Source organism: Periophthalmus magnuspinnatus, chromosome 21 (genome assembly GCF_009829125.3).
Source record: "Periophthalmus magnuspinnatus isolate fPerMag1 chromosome 21, fPerMag1.2.pri, whole genome shotgun sequence".
Classification (NCBI taxonomy): Eukaryota; Metazoa; Chordata; class Actinopteri; order Gobiiformes; family Gobiidae; genus Periophthalmus; species Periophthalmus magnuspinnatus.
In genome coordinates, this window is record NC_047146.1 from 1,855,617 (window position 1) to 1,876,986 (window position 21,370).

Consider the following 21,370-nt stretch of genomic DNA (forward strand, 5'->3'; position numbering starts at 1 on the left):
TGATTGGCTGTTGGACTGTAGACCATTGTCCATCAGTCTCCTCCGTGCCGTGTCTCCTGTCCAGTACAGAATGTGTTCAGACAAATTTACATAAACGTTGGATCTCAGTGTGACTCTGAAGTGCTGTACGTTTGCGATTTGTTTTCTCCCCGACAAAACCCACAATGTCGATGAAACGTTCTGCACCGACAAAGACGCCTACGAAGGTTTGAACTTTGAGAGAGTTTAAACGAGAGAGAAATGTGAGAAAATGTTAACGCCTGTGTGAGAAAAGTGTATAAAGTGTGTGGTGAGGGGTTTTACAGACAAAAACATAGAGAATAATGTAAAAAATAAAGCTGATACTTCGTGGATTTCACCTGTTGCGGGTTATTTTGAAAAAAGTGCGACTTATTGTCCGGAAAACACGGTACATACATTTCCTTTAATCTAAATATTCAACTCTTAAGGACATAAACCGCAGTGTGTTTGTATGAATGTTTTATTACACGACTTTACACACAGATATTTACAAAGTCGATCATATTTTTGTCATCGATAAAAGAGATTTATAAGTAAAACATCTCCATCTTTTTAAAACATGAGTTAACATTTGAACACTGTACAATCCAGGCAAGGCATTCGCGGCATAAGGTTTAAATCCACTTTTTGTAGAACAGGCTTTGTGCACGGTAGCATGCTAGCTAGCTCACGGTGTCTCAGAGCTAACAGTCACTTAAAAAAAAACAAAAAACAATCTATTAAAACTCAGCTTACTTAAAATAAAAATGACCCAATTCTTTACAGTTACAGTTTGTGGTGTTGTTTTAATGTTTATTATGCCTCAAAATTAGCATTAGCGTTAGCATTGAGCCACAAACGCGTCTCTTTCTAAACACAGAAGAGCGTTTCATTTTATTTGTGTAGGTTTTAGCTTTCAGAACACACGCTCCACTGCCTGATCTTTAAATATGTAGTAATTTTAGCATAACTCTGCAAAAACCTCCTAAAGATAAAGCCGGACAGGAAGTAGCGACGCTAACAGTGAGGTCGCCGGGCGCCACTGTGCACAGAGCCGATCGTAACAATGTGTACGTTTAATATATTGAAATACAGCATAGATTTTTTTGTCTCTTTGGCTAAATTCCATGCACTGTGTAGCATGTGACATCAGCAAGCCAAGTTACAGGTCAGATCTGTGGAGAGGCGCGCCCACACACAAAATGACATGCATACGTGCCAGAAAAGTTATGTAGTGCAACTTTAACATGACATTTGAACATTGAAAAAATAGGAATTAAGACAAGAAAAGTTGGTCGGGGATGTTTCGAGGGCTCAACGGAATAAGACAAAAACAGTCCTGGTTTAGACCTGGTCCAGTTTTGGGTTAGTCCTGGTGTAGACTTGGATTAGACCTGGTTCAGTCCTGATTTAGACCTGGTTTAGTTCTGTTTTAGTCTTGGTTTAGACACAGTTTAGGGTTAAGTAGTTCCCGGTCTTGTATATTCTGGTAAGGTCAAGGTTAGACCTGGTTTAAGTCCTGGTTCAGATCTGGGTTAGACCTGATTTAGTCCTGGTTTAGACCTGGTTTAGACCTGGTTTAGACCTGGTTTAGTCCTGGTTTAGTCCTGGTTTAGTCCTGGTTTAGACCTGGTTTAGTCCTGGTTTAGACCTGGTTTAGATCTGGTTTAGTTCTGGTTTAGATCTGGTTTAGTCCTGGTTTAGTCCTAGTTTAGACCTGGTTTAGACCTGGTTTAGATCTGGTTTAGTCCTGATTTAGTCCTGGTTTAGACCTGGTTTAGACCTGGTTTAGATCTGGTTTAGTCCTGGTTTAGACCTGGTTTAGATCTGGTTTAGTTCTGGTTTAGATCTGGTTTAGTCCTGGTTTAGTCCTGGTTTAGACCTGGTTTAGACCTGGTTTAGATCTGGTTTAGTCCTGATTTAGTCCTGGTTTAGACCTGGTTTAGTCCTGGGTTAGATCTGGTTTAGTCCTGGTTTAGACCTGGTTTAGACCTGGTTTAGACCTGGTTTAGTCCTGGTTTAGTCCTGGTTTAGTCCTGGTTTAGACCTGGTTTAGTCCTGGTTTAGATCTGGTTTAGTCCTGGTTTAGTCCTAGTTTAGACCTGGTTTAGACCTGGTTTAGATCTGGTTTAGTCCTGATTTAGTCCTGGTTTAGACCTGGTTTAGACCTGGTTTAGATCTGGTTTAGTCCTGGTTTAGACCTGGTTTAGTCCTGGTTTAGACCTGGTTTAGATCTGGTTTAGTTCTGGTTTAGATCTGGTTTAGTCCTGGTTTAGTCCTAGTTTAGACCTGGTTTAGATCTGGTTTAGTCCTGATTTAGTCCTGGTTTAGACCTGGTTTAGACCTGGTTTAGATCTGGTTTAGTTCTGGTTTAGATCTGGTTTAGTCCTGGTTTAGTCCTGGTTTAGTCCTGGTTTAGACCTGGTTTAGTCCTGGTTTAGTCCTGGTTTAGTCCTGGTTTGGTCCTGGTTTGGTCCTGGTTTAGTCCTGGTTTAGTCCTGGTTTGGTCCTGGTTTAGTCCTGGTTTAGACCTGGTTTAGTCCTGGTTTGGTCCTGGTTTAGACCTTGTTTAGTCCTGGTTTAGTTCTGGTTTAGTCCTGGTTTAGTCCTGGTTTAGACCTGGTTTAGTCCTGGTTTAGACCTGGTTTAGTCCTGGTTTAGTCCTGGTTTGGTCCTGGTTTGGTCCTGGTTTAGTCCTGGTTTAGTCCTGGTTTGGTCCTGGTTTAGTCCTGGTTTGGTCCTGGTTTAGTCCTGGTTTAGACCTGGTTTAGTCCTGGTTTGGTCCTGGTTTAGACCTTGTTTAGTCCTGGTTTAGTTCTGGTTTAGTCCTGGTTTAGTCCTGGTTTAGACCTGGTTTAGTCCTGGTTTAGACCTGGTTTAGACCTGGTTTAGTCCTGGTTTGGTCCTGGTCCTGGTCCATTCTAGTCTCTCTTTTGTAAAAAGTTTGTCGTTTCTCGTTGAGTTTACATCATTTCACTCTTTGTTATTTTGAAGCTTAATGTGAAAAAATGAGTTGTATTTTTTGTAAACATTTAAAGGATAAATAATATAAATATCTGATGTTACACAAGACGCTGGGATTACGCTCTCTGTGCTAACGGCGTAAACAGATTAAACTGAAAAACAAAAGGTCGTGATATAGAGAAGAAACTGTAAATGTAAATTCACTCGGTTTTCCAGTCTTAAATATAATTCAAACTACTCGAGTTTCCAGTCGCCGCTCGTCTCGTTCATGTGTGCTCCGAGACAGAAACGTTTACAAAGACAGACGCCGGGGGGATGGCGGTGCCGTCTCTGGAGAGGAGGTGCACGTGACGATAACCTGAGAATCAACACAGACATTAACACAAAAGTTCACACGGGACAGGGTTTGGACCTGGACTCGACGGCAAAAAATACACAAACAGTCAAAGGTTTGGACGTTCACTGTGAAAAGACGTGGACTAAGTTACTAAGGACTATATTTGGAATTTCCACCGCGAGTGTCATAGCAACCAAAGAGCCAATCAGGAGTGTGGCACCTCTTAAACACACTAAACACATTTTAAATCAAATTTTTCTTATTTATTAATTAATTTATTTTATTTTTATATTATTTTTATTTTTTATTTAATTTATTTTATTTTGGATTTATTTTTATTATTTATTTATTTATTTTTTTATCTATTTATTTATTAGATTTCACTTCTAAGTATAAAGAAAATTAAGTAATGGTCCTATACATGTTTGTAACAGTTTGGAAGATGTAAATATATAAATCTAAATATATTTGTAACATTTTATTTTATTTTTTTTGTATGTGTTTTATATTTCCACAGACAGACGGTTGTACCTGGTTGTAAACTCGTGAACGGCAGAGTGAATTGTCCGATGAAGTCGTTTCTCGAGGCTTTGTCGTAATCCTCCACCACAAACCGGACCAGCGCCAGCTCCGGGCAGTGAACCACGAAGTTCAGGCTCTCGTTCCACACGGGGTTAAAACCTGCGGAAAAACACGAGCTTCAGCGAACGGCTACAGAAACTTTAGAAACGCTAAAAAACAACGTCATTAACACTGACCCAAATATGACACTGTGTTTTACTCCTGTGGGGCATTAAAGAGGAGGTATTTACTCATGTGGGGTATTAAAGAGGAGGTATTTACTTCTGTGGGGCATTAAAGAGGAGGTATTTACTTCTGTGAGGTATTAAAGAGGAGGTATTTACTTCTGTGGGGTATTAAAGAGGAGGTATTTACTTCTGTGGGGTATTAAAGAGGAGGTATTTACTTCTGTGGGGCATTAAAGAGGAGGTATTTACTTCTGTGAGGTATTAAAGAGGAGGTATTTACTTCTGTGGGGTATTAAAGAGGAGGTATTTACTTCTGTGGGGTATTAAAGAGGAGGTATTTACTTCTACGGGGTATTAAAGAGGAGGTATTTACTTCTGTGGGGCATTAAAGAGGAGGTATTTACTTCTGTGGGGCATTAAAGAGGAGGTATTTACTTCTGTGGGGTATTAAAGAGGAGGTATTTACTTTTCTGGGGTATTAAAGAGGAGGTATTAACTTCTGTGGGGTATTAAAGAGGAGGTATTTACTTCTATGGGGTATTAAAGAGGAGGTATTTACTCATGTGGGGTATTAAAGAGGAGGTATTTACTCATGTGGGGTATTAAAGAGGAGGTATTTACTTCTGTGGGGTATTAAAGAGGAGGTATTTACTTCTGTGGGGTATTAAAGAGGAGGTATTTACTCATGTGGGGTATTAAAGAGGAGGTATTTACTTCTGTGGGGTATTAAAGAGGAGGTATTTACTTCTGTGGGGTATTAAAGAGGAGGTATTTACTTCTGTGGGGCATTAAAGAGGAGGTATTTACTTCTGTGAGGTATTAAAGAGGAGGTATTTACTTCTGTGGGGTATTAAAGAGGAGGTATTTACTTCTGTGGGGTATTAAAGAGGAGGTATTTACTTCTACGGGGTATTAAAGAGGAGGTATTTACTTCTGTGGGGCATTAAAGAGGAGGTATTTACTTCTGTGGGGCATTAAAGAGGAGGTATTTACTTCTGTGGGGTATTAAAGAGGAGGTATTTACTTTTCTGGGGTATTAAAGAGGAGGTATTAACTTCTGTGGGGTATTAAAGAGGAGGTATTTACTTCTATGGGGTATTAAAGAGGAGGTATTTACTCATGTGGGGTATTAAAGAGGAGGTATTTACTCATGTGGGGTATTAAAGAGGAGGTATTTACTTCTGTGGGGTATTAAAGAGGAGGTATTTACTTCTGTGGGGTATTAAAGAGGAGGTATTTACTCATGTGGGGTATTAAAGAGGAGGTATTTACTTCTGTGGGGTATTAAAGAGGAGGTATTTACTTCTGTGGGGTATTAAAGAGGAGGTATTTACTCATGTGGGGTATTAAAGAGGAGGTATTTACTTCTGTGGGGTATTAAAGAGGAGGTATTTACTCATGTGGGGTATTAAAGAGGAGGTATTTACTTCTGTGGGGTATTAAAGAGGAGGTGTTTACTTTTCTGGGGTATTAAAGAGGAGGTATTTACTTCAACAGGGTATTAAAGAGGAGGTATTTACTTCTACGGGGTATTAAAGAGGAGGTATTTACTTCTGTGGGGTATTAAAGAGGAGGTATTTACTTCTGCGGGGTATTAAAGAGGAGGTATTTACTTCTGCGGGGTATTAAAGAGGAGGTATTTACTTCTGCGGGGTATTAAAGAGGAGGTATTTACTTCTGCGGGGTATTAAAGAGGAGGTATTTACTCATGTGGGGTATTAAATAGGAGGTATTTACTTCTGCGGGGTATTAAAGAGGAGGTATTTACCTCTGTGGGGTATTAAAGAGGAGGTATTTACTTCTGCGGGGTATTAAAGAGGAGGTATTTACCTCTGTGGGGTATTAAAGAGGAGGTATTTACTTCTGTGGGGTATTAAAGAGGAGGTATTTACTTCTATGGGGTATTAAAGAGGAGGTATTTACTTCTATGGGGTATTAAAGAGGAGGTATTTACTTCTGTGAGGTATTAAAGAAGAGGTATTTACTTCTGTGGGGTATTAAAGAGGAGGTATTTACTTCTGTGGGGTATTAAAGAGGAGGTATTTACTTCTACGGGGTATTAAAGAGGAGGTATTTACTTCTGTGGGGCATTAAAGAGGAGGTATTTACTTCTGTGGGGCATTAAAGAGGAGGTATTTACTTCTGTGGGGTATTAAAGAGGAGGTATTTACTTCTATGGGGTATTAAAGAGGAGGTATTTACTTCTGTGGGGTATTAAAGAGGAGGTATTTACTCATGTGGGGTATTAAAGAGGAGGTATTTACTTCTGTGGGGTATTAAAGAGGAGGTATTTACTTCTGTGGGGTATTAAAGAGGAGGTATTTACTCATGTGGGGTATTAAAGAGGAGGTATTTACTTCTGTGGGGTATTAAAGAGGAGGTATTTACTTCTGTGGGGTATTAAAGAGGAGGTATTTACTCATGTGGGGTATTAAAGAGGAGGTATTTACTTCTGTGGGGTATTAAAGAGGAGGTATTTACTTCTATGTTGTATTAAAGAGGAGGTATTTACTTCTGTGGGGCATTAAAGAGGAAGTATTTACTTCTGTGGGGTATTAAAGAGGAGGTATTTACTTCTGTGGGGTATTAAAGAGGAGGTATTTACTCATGTGGGGTATTAAAGAGGAGGTATTTACTTCTGTGCGGTATTAAAGAGGAGGTATTTACTCATGTGGGGTATTAAAGAGGAGGTATTTACTTCAACGGGGTATTAAAGAGGAGGTATTTACTTCTGTGGGGTATTAAAGAGGAGGTATTTACTCATGTGGGGTATTAAAGAGGAGGTATTTACTTCTGTGGGGTATTAAAGAGGAGGTGTTTACTTTTCTGGGGTATTAAAGAGGAGGTATTTACTTCAACAGGGTATTAAAGAGGAGGTATTTACTTCTACGGGGTATTAAAGAGGAGGTATTTACTTCTGTGGGGTATTAAAGAGGAGGTATTTACTTCTGCGGGGTATTAAAGAGGAGGTATTTACTTCTGCGGGGTATTAAAGAGGAGGTATTTACTTCTGCGGGGTATTAAAGAGGAGGTATTTACTTCTGTGGGGTATTAAAGAGGAGGTATTTACTTCTGTGGGGTATTAAAGAGGAGGTGTTTACTTTTCTGGGGTATTAAAGAAGAGGTATTTACTTCTGTGGGGTATTAAAGAGGAGGTATTTACTCATGTGGGGTATTAAAGAGGAGGTATTTACTTCTGTGGGGTATTAAAGAGGAGGTATTTACTTCTGTGGGGTATTAAAGAGGAGGTATTTACTTCTGTGGGGTATTAAAGAGGAGGTATTTACTTCTGTGGGGTATTAAAGAGGAGGTATTTACTCATGTGGGGTATTAAAGAGGAGGTATTTACTTCAACGGGGTATTAAAGAGGAGGTATTTACTTCAACGGGGTATTAAAGCGGAGGTATTTACTCATGTGGGGTATTAAAGAGGAGGTATTTACTTCTGTGGGGTATTAAAGAGGAGGTGTTTACTTTTCTGGGGTATTAAAGAGGAGGTATTTACTTCTGTGGGGTATTAAAGAGGAGGTATTTACTTCTGTGGGGTATTAAAGAGGAGGTATTTACTCATGTGGGGTATTAAAGAGGAGGTATTTACTTCTGTGGGGTATTAAAGAGGAGGTATTTACTTCTGTGGGGTATTAAAGAGGAGGTATTTACTTCTGTGGAGTATTAAAGAGGAGGTATTTACTTCTGCGGGGTATTAAGGAGGAGGTATTTACTCATGTGGGGTATTAAAGAGGAGGTATTTACTTCTGTGGGGTATTAAAGAGGAGGTATTTACCTCTGTGGGGTATTAAAGAGGAGGTATTTACTTCTGCGGGGTATTAAAGAGGAGGTATTTACCTCTGTGGGGTATTAAAGAGGAGGTATTTACTTCTATGGGGTATTAAAGAGGAGGTATTTACTTCTATGGGGTATTAAAGAGGAGGTATTTACTTCTGTGGGGTATTAAAGAGGAGGTATTTACTTCTACGGGGTATTAAAGAGGAGGTATTTACTTCTGTGGGGTATTAAAGAGGAGGTATTTACTTCTATGGGGTATTAAAGAGGAGGTATTTACTTCAACAGGGTATTAAAGAGGAGGTATTTACTTCTATGGGGTATTAAAGAGGAGGTATTTACTTCTGTGGGGTATTAAAGAGGAGGTATTTACTTCTATGGGGTATTAAAGAGGAGGTATTTACTTCAACGGGGTATTAAAGAGGAGGCATTTACTTTTATGGGGTATTAAAGAGGAGGTATTTACTTCTGTGGGGTATTAAAGAGGAGGTATTTACTTCTGTGGGGTGTTAAAGAGGAGGTATTTACTTCTGCGGGGTATTAAAGAGGAGGTATTTACTTCTTTGCTCTCTGTGCTAAGCCCCTCCCCCTCCATAGCACTAATGAAACTCATGCACATCACGTCAGGTTTGTTACGTCATAGTGCACAGTTTGTATCATGTTCTTGTATATTTATGGAGGATTGTCGTGTGGAGCGTGGGTGATGTCGACTTGTGGGCGGAGCCTCGTACAGGATCGTACAAGGGCCTGGGAGAGATCTCTAGATTACTCAAACATGCACAGATGACGTCTAAAACCTCCTCAGACGTGTTTTTGATGAAGAAACGACGTGAGAACATGAGAGAAAGCGGCGTCTTTAAATCCGGCGCTGACCGTTGTTGTGGATGTATCTCGTCTCCTCGCGGCTCTGGTCTTTGGGGACGCCGTAGATTTCGACTCGGACCAAAGGATCCACGATGGAGCCCTCCTTCTGGTTCACCTTTGGAAACTGCTGCCCGCTGATGACCTGCAAACACCAGCGTTGAAGAAAGAAAATGATCCTCACACACAAACCCTGCACTCCAAACGCTCTGTTCCACCTCGTGATGTCATCGTGTGGTGATACAGGAAGTGCTCCACTGTGTTTTTAAACTCCACACACCTTCATTTCTAGAATCATTTGGATCATTTTAGCTCTGGAATTGATGACATCACAAGGTGGAACGTCGCATTTTGAGTTTTGCAGATGTAACAGACTAATAATAAAGTGTGAATGAAAACACAACTGCAGGTGTGTTTTGTGTAGTACATCGTGGCTCCTGACCTGTACGGAGAGCCGGAGGGGCCTGTGTCCCGGTCTGGACTCCGGTCGGTCCGGACTGAACTCGGAGTCGGACTTTCTCATAAACTCGGGCTTCAGCACAAAACCACAGCCACGGTTCTGACGAAACACGGCGTCGTTTAGGTCCATCTCCAAACCAGCTGTCTGGAAGTTTAACGCCACTGAAGAGAGGAGAGAGGAGAGAGGAGAGAGGAGGAGAGGAGAGGAGAGAGGAGAGGAGGAGAGAGAGGGAGGAGAGAGGGGGAGAGAGGAGAGAGGAGAGGAGAGAGGAGAGAGGGGGAGAGAGGAGGAGAGAGGAGAGAGGAGAGGAGAGAGGGGGAGAGAGGAGAGGAGAGGAGAGAGGGGGAGGAGAGAGGGAGGAGGAGAGAGGAGAGAGGGGGAGGAGAGAAGGGGAGAGAGGAGAGAGGAGAGGAGAGAGGGGGAGAGAGGAGGAGAGAGGAGAGAGGAGAGGAGAGAGGGGGAGAGAGGAGAGGAGAGAGGGGGAGGAGAGAGGGAGGAGGAGAGAGGAGAGAGGGGGAGGAGAGAAGGGGAGAGGGGGGGAGAGAGGAGGAGGAGAGGGGGAGAGGAGGAGAGAGGAGGAGGAGAGAGGAGTGGAGAGGAGAGAGGAGAGGAGAGAGGGGGAGAGAGGAGAGAGGGAGAGGAGAGAGGGAGGAGGAGAGAGGAGAGAGGGGGAGGAGAGAGGGGGGGAGAGAGGAGGAGAGGAGAGAGGGGGAGGAGAGAGGGGGAGAGAGGAGGAGGAGAGAGGGGGAGAGAGGGGGAGGAGGAGAGAGGAGGAGGAGAGGTGGAAAAGAGAGAGGGGGAGGAGAGAGGAGGAGGAGGAGAAAGGGAGGAGAGAGGGAGAGGGGGAGAGAGGAGGAGAGAGGAGGAGAGAGGGGGAGAGAGGAGGAGGAGGAGAAAGGGAGGAGAGAGGAGGAGAGGGGGGGAGAGAGGGAGGAGGAGAGAGGGGGAGAGAGGGAGGAGGAGAGAGGGGGAGAGAGGGAGGAGGAGAGAGGGGGAGGAAGAGAGGATGAGGAGGAGAGGGGGGGAGAGGGGAGGAGGAGAGAGGAGGAGAGAGGGGGAGAGAGGAGGAGGAGAGAGGGGGAGAGAGGGGGAGGAGGAGAGAGGAGGAGGAGAGGTGGAAAAGAGAGGAGGAGAAAGGGAGGAGAGAGGGAGAGGGGGAGAGAGGAGGAGAGAGGAGGAGAGAGGGGGAGAGAGGAGGAGGAGGAGAAAGGGAGGAGAGAGGAGGAGAGGGGGGGGGAGGGAGGAGGAGAGAGGGGGAGAGAGGGAGGAGGAGAGAGGGGGAGGAAGAGAGGATGAGGAGGAGAGGGGGGGAGAGGGGAGGAGGAGGAGAGAGGAGGAGAGAGGGGGAGAGAGGACGAGGAGGAGAGAGGGGGAGGAGAGGGGACGAGGAGGAGAGAGAGGGAGGAGGAGAGAGGGGGAGGAAAAGAGAGGAGAGAGGGGGAGAGAGGACGAGGAGGAGAGAGGGGGAGGAAGAGAGGATGAGGAGGAGAGGGGGGGAGAGGGGAGGAGGAGAGAGGGGGAGAGAGGAGGAGGAGAGAGGGGGAGAGAGGGGGAGGAGGAGAGAGGAGGAGGAGAGGTGGAAAAGAGAGAGGAGGAGGAGAGAGGGGGAGAGAGGGGGAGGAGGAGAGAGGAGGAGGAGAGGTGGAAAAGAGAGAGGGGGAGGAGAGAGGAGGAGGAGGAGGAGAAAGGGAGGAGAGAGGGAGAGGGGGAGAGAGGAGGAGAGAGGGGGAGAGAGGAGGAGGAGGAGAAAGGGAGGAGAGAGGAGGAGAGGGGGGGAGAGAGGGAGGAGGAGAGAGGGGGAGAGAGGGAGGAGGAGAGAGGGGGAGGAAGAGAGGATGAGGAGGAGAGGGGGGGAGAGGGGAGGAGGAGGAGAGAGGGGGAGAGAGGACGAGGAGGAGAGAGGGGGAGGAGAGGGGACGAGGAGGAGAGAGAGGGAGGAGGAGAGAGGGGGAGGAAAAGAGAGGAGAGAGGGGGAGAGAGGACGAGGAGGAGAGAGGGGGAGGAGAGGGGACGAGGAGGAGAGAGAGGGAGGAGGAGAGAGGGGGAGGAAAAGAGAGGAGAGGGGGAGAGAGGAGAGGAGGAGAGAGAGGGAGGAGAGAGGGGGAGGAAGAGAGGAGGAGGAGAGAGGGGGAGGAAGAGAGAGGGGGAGCGAGGGGGAGGAAGAGAGAGGAGAGGAGGAGAGTGGATGAGGAGGAGAGGGGGAGAGAGGGGGAGAGGGGATGAGGAGGAGAGAGGAGGAGAGAGGATGAGGAGGAGAGAGGATGAGGAGGAGAGAGGATGAGGAGGAGAGAGGAGGAGAGGAGAGAGGGGGAGGAGAGAGGGGGAGGAGGAGAGAGGAGGAGAGAGGAGGACAAACTCAGGTCACATGCCTCTTTCACTCCACACACTCTGGTCTGTACCGATCTGGCAGCCGCTGCTCCACATGTCCTGGGGGTTGTAGTTGGACGAGTCCGTGCGGAGTCCACTGGGGTAAACCCGGGTCAGCTGCTTCACGTTAAAACGAACCATCTCTGAACCTGCGAGGGGGCGGAGCTTGAGCGTCACAAAGTCTGAGGTCAGGGCCTGATTTACTCTGTGGGACTTCACTGGTTTAGTCTAAAAAGAGTCACTGCTAATGTCGGGCGTGATGCTAACTCACAAACAAACAAACAAATATAAAACAAACAAACAAACATAAAACAAACAAACATAAAACAAACAAACACACATAAAACAAACATAAAACAAACAAACATAAAACAAACAAACATAAAACAAACAAACATAAAACAAACACACATCAAACAAACAAACATAAAACAAACACACATAAAACAAACAAACACATATAAAACAAACACACATAAGACAAACAAACACACATAAAACAAACAAACATAAAACAAACAAACATAAAACAAACATAAACAAACAAAACAAACATAAAACAAACAAACATAAAACAAACAAACACACATAAAACAAACAAACATAAAACAAACACACATAAAACACACACACATAAAACACACACACATAAAACAAACACACATAAAACACACACACATAAAACACACACACATAAAACAAACAAACACACGTAAAACAAACAAACAAACAAATATAAAACAAACAAACATAAATCAAACACACATAAAACAAACAAACATAAATCAAACACACATAAAACAAACACACATAAAACAAACAAACACACATAAAACAAACACACATAAAACAAACAAACATAAAACAAACATACAACAAACACACATAAAACAAACAAACACACATAAAACAAACACACATAAAACAAACAACAAACATAAAACAAACACACATAAAACAAACAAACATAAACAAACAAAACAAACATAAAACAAACATAACAAAACAAACATAAAACAAACAAACACATAAAACAAACACATAAAACAAACAAACAAACATAAAACAAACATAAAACAAACAAACATAAAACAAACACACATAAAACACACACACATAAAACACACACACATAAAACACTCTCACTCTAACCCTGCACATCAGAACATCGTGTGTGTGAAATTAACTCCATCAAACACTGAGTCTAAATGACCTGATTCCTTGGAGAGTTTCTTGGCCTTAGACTCGGAGAAGGAGGAGATCTCGTAGCACTTCCCGTGGACTTTGGCGTGTTCAAATCCGTGAAAGTGAACGCTCCGACAGTAAACCACCAGGTCCGACAGCTCCCGGGACAGTTTAGACTTCTGAACGGGACACAGGACAACAACAACAACAACAACAAATAAAAAATAAAATAAGCAGCTCTTGAGGCCAGTATAAGTCCACTGTGTTCTGTGTGCATCTGATTACAAAGCGTTTTACTGTCCGAGAATCAGGAAGTGTGTGTGTTAACATGCTAGTTGCTGTGAGCTTTATCATCGCAACAAAACCCCGCCTCTAAAACTGCAAAAAAAAAAAAAAAAAAAAATTAAATTAGACGTGTTCAGATGTTTCTTTATGTTCTAGTCGTTTCTTCTCACTGAATTTGTATTTGGACTGATTCACGTTTCATTATTTTCAAGACGCCATTTTACCGATCTACCCCCGTTTTCACCTTCACTGTGACACGCCCACTCAGACACGCCCACTGTGACACGCCCACTCTGACGTCCGCACTCCCTTCTCCAGTTTTATTTGCTTAATCGGTGATACTCGTAGGATTCGTGTCGTCGTTTTGGTACAGATGGAAAACAAAAAACAAAACAAAAAAACGTGCTGCTCTAGTGCGACGTGCGTCTGTCCATAGGGGGCGCCAGCAGCACACGCCGCTTTGTCGTGATGACGTTTACGGCGACGTCTGCTCCCATTGGACACCGCAGTTTTCTAACACAGAACTCAGCGGATTTGTGTCTTTTATTAAGTCGTTTTAGATGAATATTGTGATTTAAAATGTGTAAATTATAACAGAGATGAGAACCATAGAGACACAAGCACAACAGGGCGGGTTTAAGTCAGTAAAAATCACGTACCGCGCCTTTAAAGGGACACTACGGAAACTACGGACTCTATGGAAACAAATCCCTATCGTGCGTTTGTCTACACCCCTCCTCCTCCTCCTCCTCTTCTCTTTACCTTTTTATTCGCGCTCTCTTCTTTCGTCAGGTCTTCCACTGACTCTCTCTCCATCTCTCCATTCTCTTCTTCTTCGCTCACTTCATCTGTCAGGGTTTCGTCTGATTTCTGCTCCAAACCGCTCAGTTTCTTTGCCTTCAGGAGAATTTTACCTTTCAGATCCTGCAAAAAAAGAAAGAAAAAAAAGCGATTTATTTAATGCAAGAAAAAATGTAGACCATTGTGTCGTGCGTCCTGATTGGCTGTTGGACTGTAGACCATTGTGTCGTGCGTCCTGATTGGCTGATGGACTGTAGACCATTGTGTCGTGCGTCCTGATTGGCTGTTGGACTGTAGACCATTGTGTCGTGCGTCCTGATTGGCTGTTGGACTGTAGACCATTGTGTCGTGCGTCCTGATTGGCTGTTGGACTGTAGACCATTGTCCATCAGTCTCCTCCGTGCCGTGTCTCCTGTCCAGTACAGAATGTGTTCAGACAAATTTACATAAACGTTGGATCTCAGTGTGACTCTGAAGTGCTGTACGTTTGCAATTTGTTTTCTCCCCGACAAAACCCACAATGTCGACGAAACGTTCTGCACCGACAAAGACGCCTACGAAGGTTTGAACTTTGAGAGAGTTTAAACGAGAGAGAAATGTGAGAAAATGTTAACGCCTGTGTGAGAAAAGTGTATAAAGTGTGTGGTGAGGGGTTTTACAGACAAAAACAGAGAGAATAAAAAGGAAGACGAGCAACGACTCTGATGTGACGAATCTGACGACACAATCTCCAAAAAATAATCTGAAAGTTCAGTATTGGTGGAGCAGAAGTTTGGAGATTTCTTTCAAAAACAGTGAGTGTCCCATAGAGTTATACAGGCCCCGCCCTTTTCTGAAACTATGAAGCCCATTGAGCTAAAGGGATAAACAACTTCCTGCATATCTCCCTCAACTGTTCCACCTTGTGATGTCATCAGGTGTTGATCTTTTATGTTTTATGGGCCATTCATTTTTTTTTTACCAGCCACATCCTTCCAGTGCTAAATCAACTTTGATCCGCCGCTGTTTTTTAGCCTAATTTCAATAGTTTTACTCCTCAAAATAAGTAACTGTGCTGCCGTCCACACCTAGAATCTGTTTGCACTCATCATGGTGAGTCATTAGAATGTTCTGAATGCTCAGGGTGAGTGAGGAGTAACTGTTTAGAATGGACTAGTTCCGTTTTTCATGTTTTTAAGACGGTAAAAATCAGGTACGGCGCATTTAAACTGTAAAAAAGTAGTTCCAAAATCCTAAATAATACATTATATAAGACATTTAAGCCTCTGTGGTACTGATCAATAAAAGCATAAAGCAGAAAGTGCACAAGTATTTAAACCTGGATCAGCTCTGAGTGTAATGGACTCGAATGTCTCTGGAGGCCTGAGAGTGTGTGTGTGAGTGTGTGTGTGTGTGTGTGTGTGTGCGTTTGTAGGAGTGCAGTCTAAACCTTTTCCATACGAGAGCACTTAAGATAATCAATGCGGCTAACGGCATAAACGCTCCAGTCGGATCCGTCAAACTGCAGGGGACGTTTTCACTTTGAGACGAGAGCGAAGAGGAGAGAGTCTGGACTGTGATGAAGAGGAATATGGGCCGGAATGTGCAATTAATCCATTTTTAATCAAGATTGAGATTTAGTAGTTTCAGAATCAATCATAATCGTCAATGATCAGGTTGAGTCTTTTAATGGAGAAGTTTACAGAGCGTCTGCCGAGTCCAGACGGATATCTCCCTGTCGTTTTATACAGAGGGATATCGGTCCGGTCGCCGCTCCCTCCGTCTCGACCCGGGCTCAAACACGAACGTCCAATCAGATTTGTTTACATCAGCGACTCACGTGAAACGAAGGAGCTGATTGGTCATCCGTCATTTGCAAACAAAACCACATTTCTCTCCCCTCAGATCAACGGAGTTTAATGTTTTGCTCTTTGGTATTGTTTTAAATACGCACTGTGTAAGATTTCAGGTCGCCCGCTGGTCTCCATGGAGATGCTGTTGCCTCTAATGTTCCACAGTGTAGCATTAACTCTTCTATCTTTTGTTGTTCGAAAATACCTCGAAAAAACACGTGTTCTTTACTGTGAGCGGGCTCGCTTCTCCGCAGATCTGACCGGTAACTCAGCCTGGCGACATCATCCTCTTGTTTCCATGGACGTGGATCAGTTTAATGCCATGCCGTGGAACATTCAGGCAGAGCGATAACATCACCGTGGAGTCGAGCAGGTAACGGAGCCTTTACCAGACTTTTCCCCCCCGCGCTTTGAACCCTGCGGCCGATACAACAGTGCGGTTTTCTTATAGGATTTTACCGGATAACGGCCACCGGGGGGCGCTCTCCGGCTGTAAACGTAAAAGTGAGACAGACGTGGGGAAAGATTCTGCTCTGAAGAATTCACTAGTTTTGATTTTGAACGGTCATTTTGCGAAAAAACACACGAAGAAATGGAAATGATGCAGTTTTTAAGATAAAGAAGGAAATAGATCCACTGCACGTGAGCTCGACATCAATGAATCCAACTCTGTCCATGTAAAAAGACGACAAAAGGAAATAAAAGCAGACGGTCCGTGTTGGTGCAGCTTTATTTTCTAAACCTGCAGGTGTGTTCATCCCGTGTTGATGTCGTGTCGGTGCCAATTTTCAGGCACAGTTTAAAAAAAGCGTGTCCGTGCACCGTCTTTGTGTGTAAATATCTCACGTTACAATATGAAAACCTGCGGTTTATATTCAGGCGCGGCTTATATATGAACAAAACTAATTTTCTTTTCAAATTTAGCTGGTGCGGCTCATATTCAGGTGCGCTCTATCGTCCCAAATTTACGCTAATTCTTCAAAATTCACACCTTTGGGCATCGTTTATTGACCTAGACTAATAAAAAAACCTCTTTAGTCTAAATATACGGGAATGTAGAACTGACAAACGTGGATTAAACTTTTGTACAGGTTTTTCTTCATTATTAGGAGAAAGTATTGAGCTAAAACAACAAACAATTTTCTCGTTAAAATGTTAAAAACCATCACAGGTTTTAACAACTTCAGTCTCGTGTTTTAGTGTGAACATATTGAGCTCATGTTAAACTGAACCAAGGCCAGTCACTTCATGCAGTTCTGAGCGCGCGGTCTGTTTAATCTTGTTTAAACTTGTGATTTTGCGTGTGTTTAAAGACAGAACAGGTCACATGACACACCTGCGCCTCTGACTTTTTCACTTAATTTGTTCTCGTAATAATGAAAAAGTCTGTACAAATGTTTAATCCACGTTTGTTTCAGTGCAGTTACATCCTCCAGTGCCCAGCTGACAGAATCACATTTTTTTTTGTAATAATTCTCAAAAAGATTAAGATATAAAAATGCAAAACTGTAAAACTGCAAATATTGTGTTACATTTTGGCGGTAAACCAAACAGGAAGGCAAAGAGAAGTGTTTTATGTTGAAAAATGGTTGATCTTGTCCGACCTGTGGAGACGGCAGCACCTCCGGTTCTTCCGTGGTGACCAGGGAGCTCTGCAGCGCCTCCCCCAGGATGGACTTCAGGTGTCGGGCCATGACGCTCTGCTGCTCCACCCCACAGTGGTTCTCCAGGGACAGGATCACCGGGAACTCGGACACCTGCCCGGAAAAAAGTCACAGTGTACAGGTCACTTCAGTTCAACGTTTTGATGTAAAATCACAGCAGCGATCGGCTCTTTGACTGATTTACCCAGAGGTGGTGCTCAGTGTGGTTAAGGAAAAGTGAAGATGCAAGAGCAAAATGTTACTGAAGTAAAAGTAAAACTCTACTTAAGCAAAAGTATTTTCCGTATTTTCTCTCTCTCTTTTTTTTTAATTCAAGTGCTGATATAATCTGCAGTTATACAAGTTACATTCTGATTAAAATATTACACTTTTTAAACCCCACATCTCCCACTTTCCCCAAGATTCCCTTTTGATGGGTATATATAAAAAAAACAAAAAAAAACAACAAACAAACAACACAATAAGGATAAAAAATGTAATAATAATAATAATAACACTAATAATGATGATGATAATAATAATAACACTAATAATAATAGTAATAATAATAATACCAATAATAATAATAATAATAATAATAATAATAATAATAAAACCAATAATAATAACAGTAATAATAGTAATAATAATAATAATAGTAGTAGTAATAATAATAATAATAATAATAATAATAATAATAATAATAATAATAATAATAATAATAATAATATAATACTTTCTTGATGTAAAATGCTTGTTTTTATTATGAGGCTGTTTGACTCTTTGACTCTGTCACTGCTACTAGCACCAAATTCTGGGCCCTGGGCACAAACCCTATAGTTGAACCTCCACATTACAGACTTTGTGAGGGGCCCCCTCTTGCACCGGGCCCTGGATAAACATTATCCTTGCGACGGCCCTGCTGCTGCTGCAAAAACAATGAGTTTCCGTTCACTCTGATGTTCCACTGATCCCTCCTCACAGTCCACAGGGGAAACTGATACAGGAGGCACTGGAAAAACTTATACACAGATAAGAAATACTTTTACTCATTCTAACTGTGCTGTTTTGTGTGTTTTTGTTGTAAAGCGCTTTGAGTGTGTTGAGTTTGTTGTGAGCGTTTACCAAGAAAATATGCACAGTGAGCAAATGGCATTACACGGGATTATGAGTGTATTTATATGTATTTATATGTTTTTATATGTTTTTATATGTATTTATATGTATTTATATGTTTTTATATGTATTTATATGTATGTTTTTATATGTATTTATATGTACTTATATGTATTTATATGTTTTTATATGTATGTTTTTATATGTATTTATATGTATTTATATGTATTTATCTGTATTTCCTGTTCCAGGGGGAGACTCAACTTGCTCGTCTCCATTCGATGTTGTCGCTTAATGTTCCACAGTGTTTTCAGATTACAGTCATGATCCTTGATGGGGTAAGAGTCAGAGTTCCATATTAAATGCATTTAGTGTAGTTTTGTAAAAAAAATTAATAAAAATAAATAAATAATAAAAAAAAAAATCCTAAACACTGAATCTGACTTTTTCTGACTCTAGACTTGACTTTTACAACACACATCTGCATTTGAACAGTATCATTTGAGCCGTCGGTTTTAAATATTATCTGTCTACATGGAGACGAGCCGGTCAGACAGGTCACATCTGTGGAGAGGCGAGCCCACTTACAGTAAAATTAGATGGTTTTTTTAAGGTATTTTTGAGCACTTGAGTTCAATAAACGCAGGTTACGTAGCTTTAAGGCAGCACGTTGGGACATTTGAGGTAAAACAGAAACATCTCCATGAAGACAAACAAGTAGCAAACCCAACCCCAACCCCTGAAAAGTTACACAGAGGCCCTTTAAAGAATAAAACACAATATAAGAAGCTGAATTGTTAGCAGGCCTCACCTTGAAAGCGTACTCGCTGAGTGTGGAGATGACGTCTTTGAACAGGATTTTGGAGGTGAGGGTGTGTCCGTGATAAACCACAGGCTCCCCGTCCGGCCCGTCCCAGCAGTCCAGCTCCACGCAGCGACAGCCGCGCTTCAGAGCTCTGCAGCACACATACTTTCATTCGCACGTGTTTTATTATTAGTCCGTCTACATCCCCAAAGCTCAAAACGCTGCGTTCCACCTTGTGATGTCATGAAGTGGCAGTTTTCACGTTTAACTCCTCCTTCTTTTACCTTCAGTTCAGTAGAGAAATGATCCAAACGATTCTAGAAATGAAGGTGTGTGGAGTTTGAAAACACAGTGGGGCACTTCCTTCCTGTATTACCACTCGATGACATCACAAAGTGGAACAGAGCGTTTTTTGTTTGTTTGTTTTTTTCAGTTTGAAAGAAGAACTCTGCTCTCCTAAATCTGCAGGGTTTGTGTGTTAACCCTTGTGTCGTCCTGGCGTCTTTATCAAATAGGTTGAAAATTGGGCCACTTGAAAAAAATGTTGATTGTATAATAAGAACTGTCTGAAAAACAAGTTACGTTAAAGTTCAGTTTGACCCCAATTTGTTTCCCTTATAGCTCAGATCGACTTAATTTCCGCCACTGCACTTGACAAAGACAGGCCCGTGATGGAAATGAAGAGCTGCAGGAGATTTCGAGGTCCAAAAATGCACAATCTTTACTAAAATACGACCTACTAACCAAAAGAAAAAAGACAGAAAAGTATGTTATTTTATGGAGTTATAAGAAAAATACACTGGGGTCAAATTGAGGCCAGAGGAACTTCAAAGTAACTCCACTGGGAGGAGCACACCAGGGTTAAACATGTGAGAATGAAACAAAAAAAACACAACTCCAGGTCTGTTTGAGAATCTACAGTGTAAATAATCCTGGAAATAAAGAAGAAAAAATAGAGAAGTGTGTTGTTAGCATAAACCAAATGAAAATGAAATGTAAACCTTCCACACAGTTCCTGGTTTCTTGTTTGATATCGCTCCACGTTTTACCTCCTGTCCTGTTCCTTCCCTCCCTCACCTGCCGGAGCTGGGCTGAGCTCCTGGCTCCTCCTGCGCTCACCTGCAGCTCATCAGCGCAGTTACCTCCACCTGCTGCGGAGCATAAGAGGAGCTGGGGCCAGACACTCGGCACGAGATCGTCGTTGTCGTCCCCTGACGTTCCCTGTCGTTCCCTGTGTTCCTGTCGTGCCTGCGTTGTTCTGTGTTGCTCTGGATTATCTGCGTTTGGTGCCAGATCCTATGTGTGCCTTCAGCCCTGCTCCGACCCTGCTCCGACCCTGCTCCGACCCTGCTCCGACCCTGCTCCGACCCTGCTCCGACCCTGCTTCTCAGCCCTGGTACTGTCTTGGTTTTTCCCTGCACTCCACGTTCCTGGATCCTGGCCCGCACCTGGCTTCCCGCTCACCATCAGATCAACCCTCAGTTTTGTATCTTGTCTCAATCTGTACAATAAATAAATAAATATTCCCCGAGTCTGCACTCTTTGGTCCGCTACACCCGCCGTTACGACAAAAGCGTATATTCTCACTGTATGTAGGCCTCGGTGCTGCTCTGGCCCCGGAGCTGGTCCTCCATCAGGTAGGTGTTGTGGGATGAGGAGATGAAGTAATGGCTGAGGGGGAGGCTCATGTCCTGCTGCAGCTCCACGTGACCCGGGTTGAGTATAGATCCATGAGGGGAACACAGGTAGAGCTGGAACCCGTCCAGAGACATGCACATCTGCTCACGCGCTGCACACAGGGGGCGGGAGAGGGGGAAAATCCACTTTTATGAGCTTTAGATCATATTATAACCGTGTTTCCTCCATAGACTGTGTAAAGAAGTGGACGAAGTGAGTGTGACGTCACCCACATAGCAACCAAAGAGCCAATCCAAGAGCGAGGCTGTTCTAGGTAACGGCCCTACCCGACCGCACCGCTGGTTTAGCAGAGAGCGGGCGCTTAGCAACGATGTCAATCAAACCTGTTGCTATCGCTAACGGGAGCGACGTTGGGGAAAGAAGGCGCCTGGTTTGTCTGTTATTAATGTTCATATCTTGATTTACAGACACAAAAAGACCAAAATGACGAGCCTGACAGCAGCAGGTACAGAGAGAGGGGACATAGTTTTTCAGTGTAAAGTGAA

The 21,370-nt window shown here is 43.0% G+C and overlaps 1 protein-coding gene across 1 annotated transcript in view; it reads right to left on the reverse strand.

Annotated features, from left to right (window-relative positions):
* Window positions 1-610: 610 nt before the first annotated feature.
* Window positions 611-21,370, reverse strand: part of plcd4b (phospholipase C, delta 4b) — a 34,869-nt gene continuing 14,109 nt past the window's right edge. The window contains exons 7-16 of the mRNA XM_033986836.2: window positions 20,775-20,976; window positions 19,194-19,338; window positions 17,228-17,380; window positions 13,753-13,914; window positions 12,734-12,884; window positions 11,553-11,669; window positions 9,136-9,314; window positions 8,706-8,838; window positions 3,833-3,982; window positions 611-3,322 (exon numbers count right to left, since the gene is read on the reverse strand). Coding sequence (XP_033842727.1) covers window positions 3,231-3,322; window positions 3,833-3,982; window positions 8,706-8,838; window positions 9,136-9,314; window positions 11,553-11,669; window positions 12,734-12,884; window positions 13,753-13,914; window positions 17,228-17,380; window positions 19,194-19,338; window positions 20,775-20,976 — 1,484 coding nt within the window. The 3' untranslated portion in view covers window positions 611-3,230. The remainder of the gene's footprint in view (window positions 3,323-3,832; window positions 3,983-8,705; window positions 8,839-9,135; window positions 9,315-11,552; window positions 11,670-12,733; window positions 12,885-13,752; window positions 13,915-17,227; window positions 17,381-19,193; window positions 19,339-20,774; window positions 20,977-21,370) is intronic.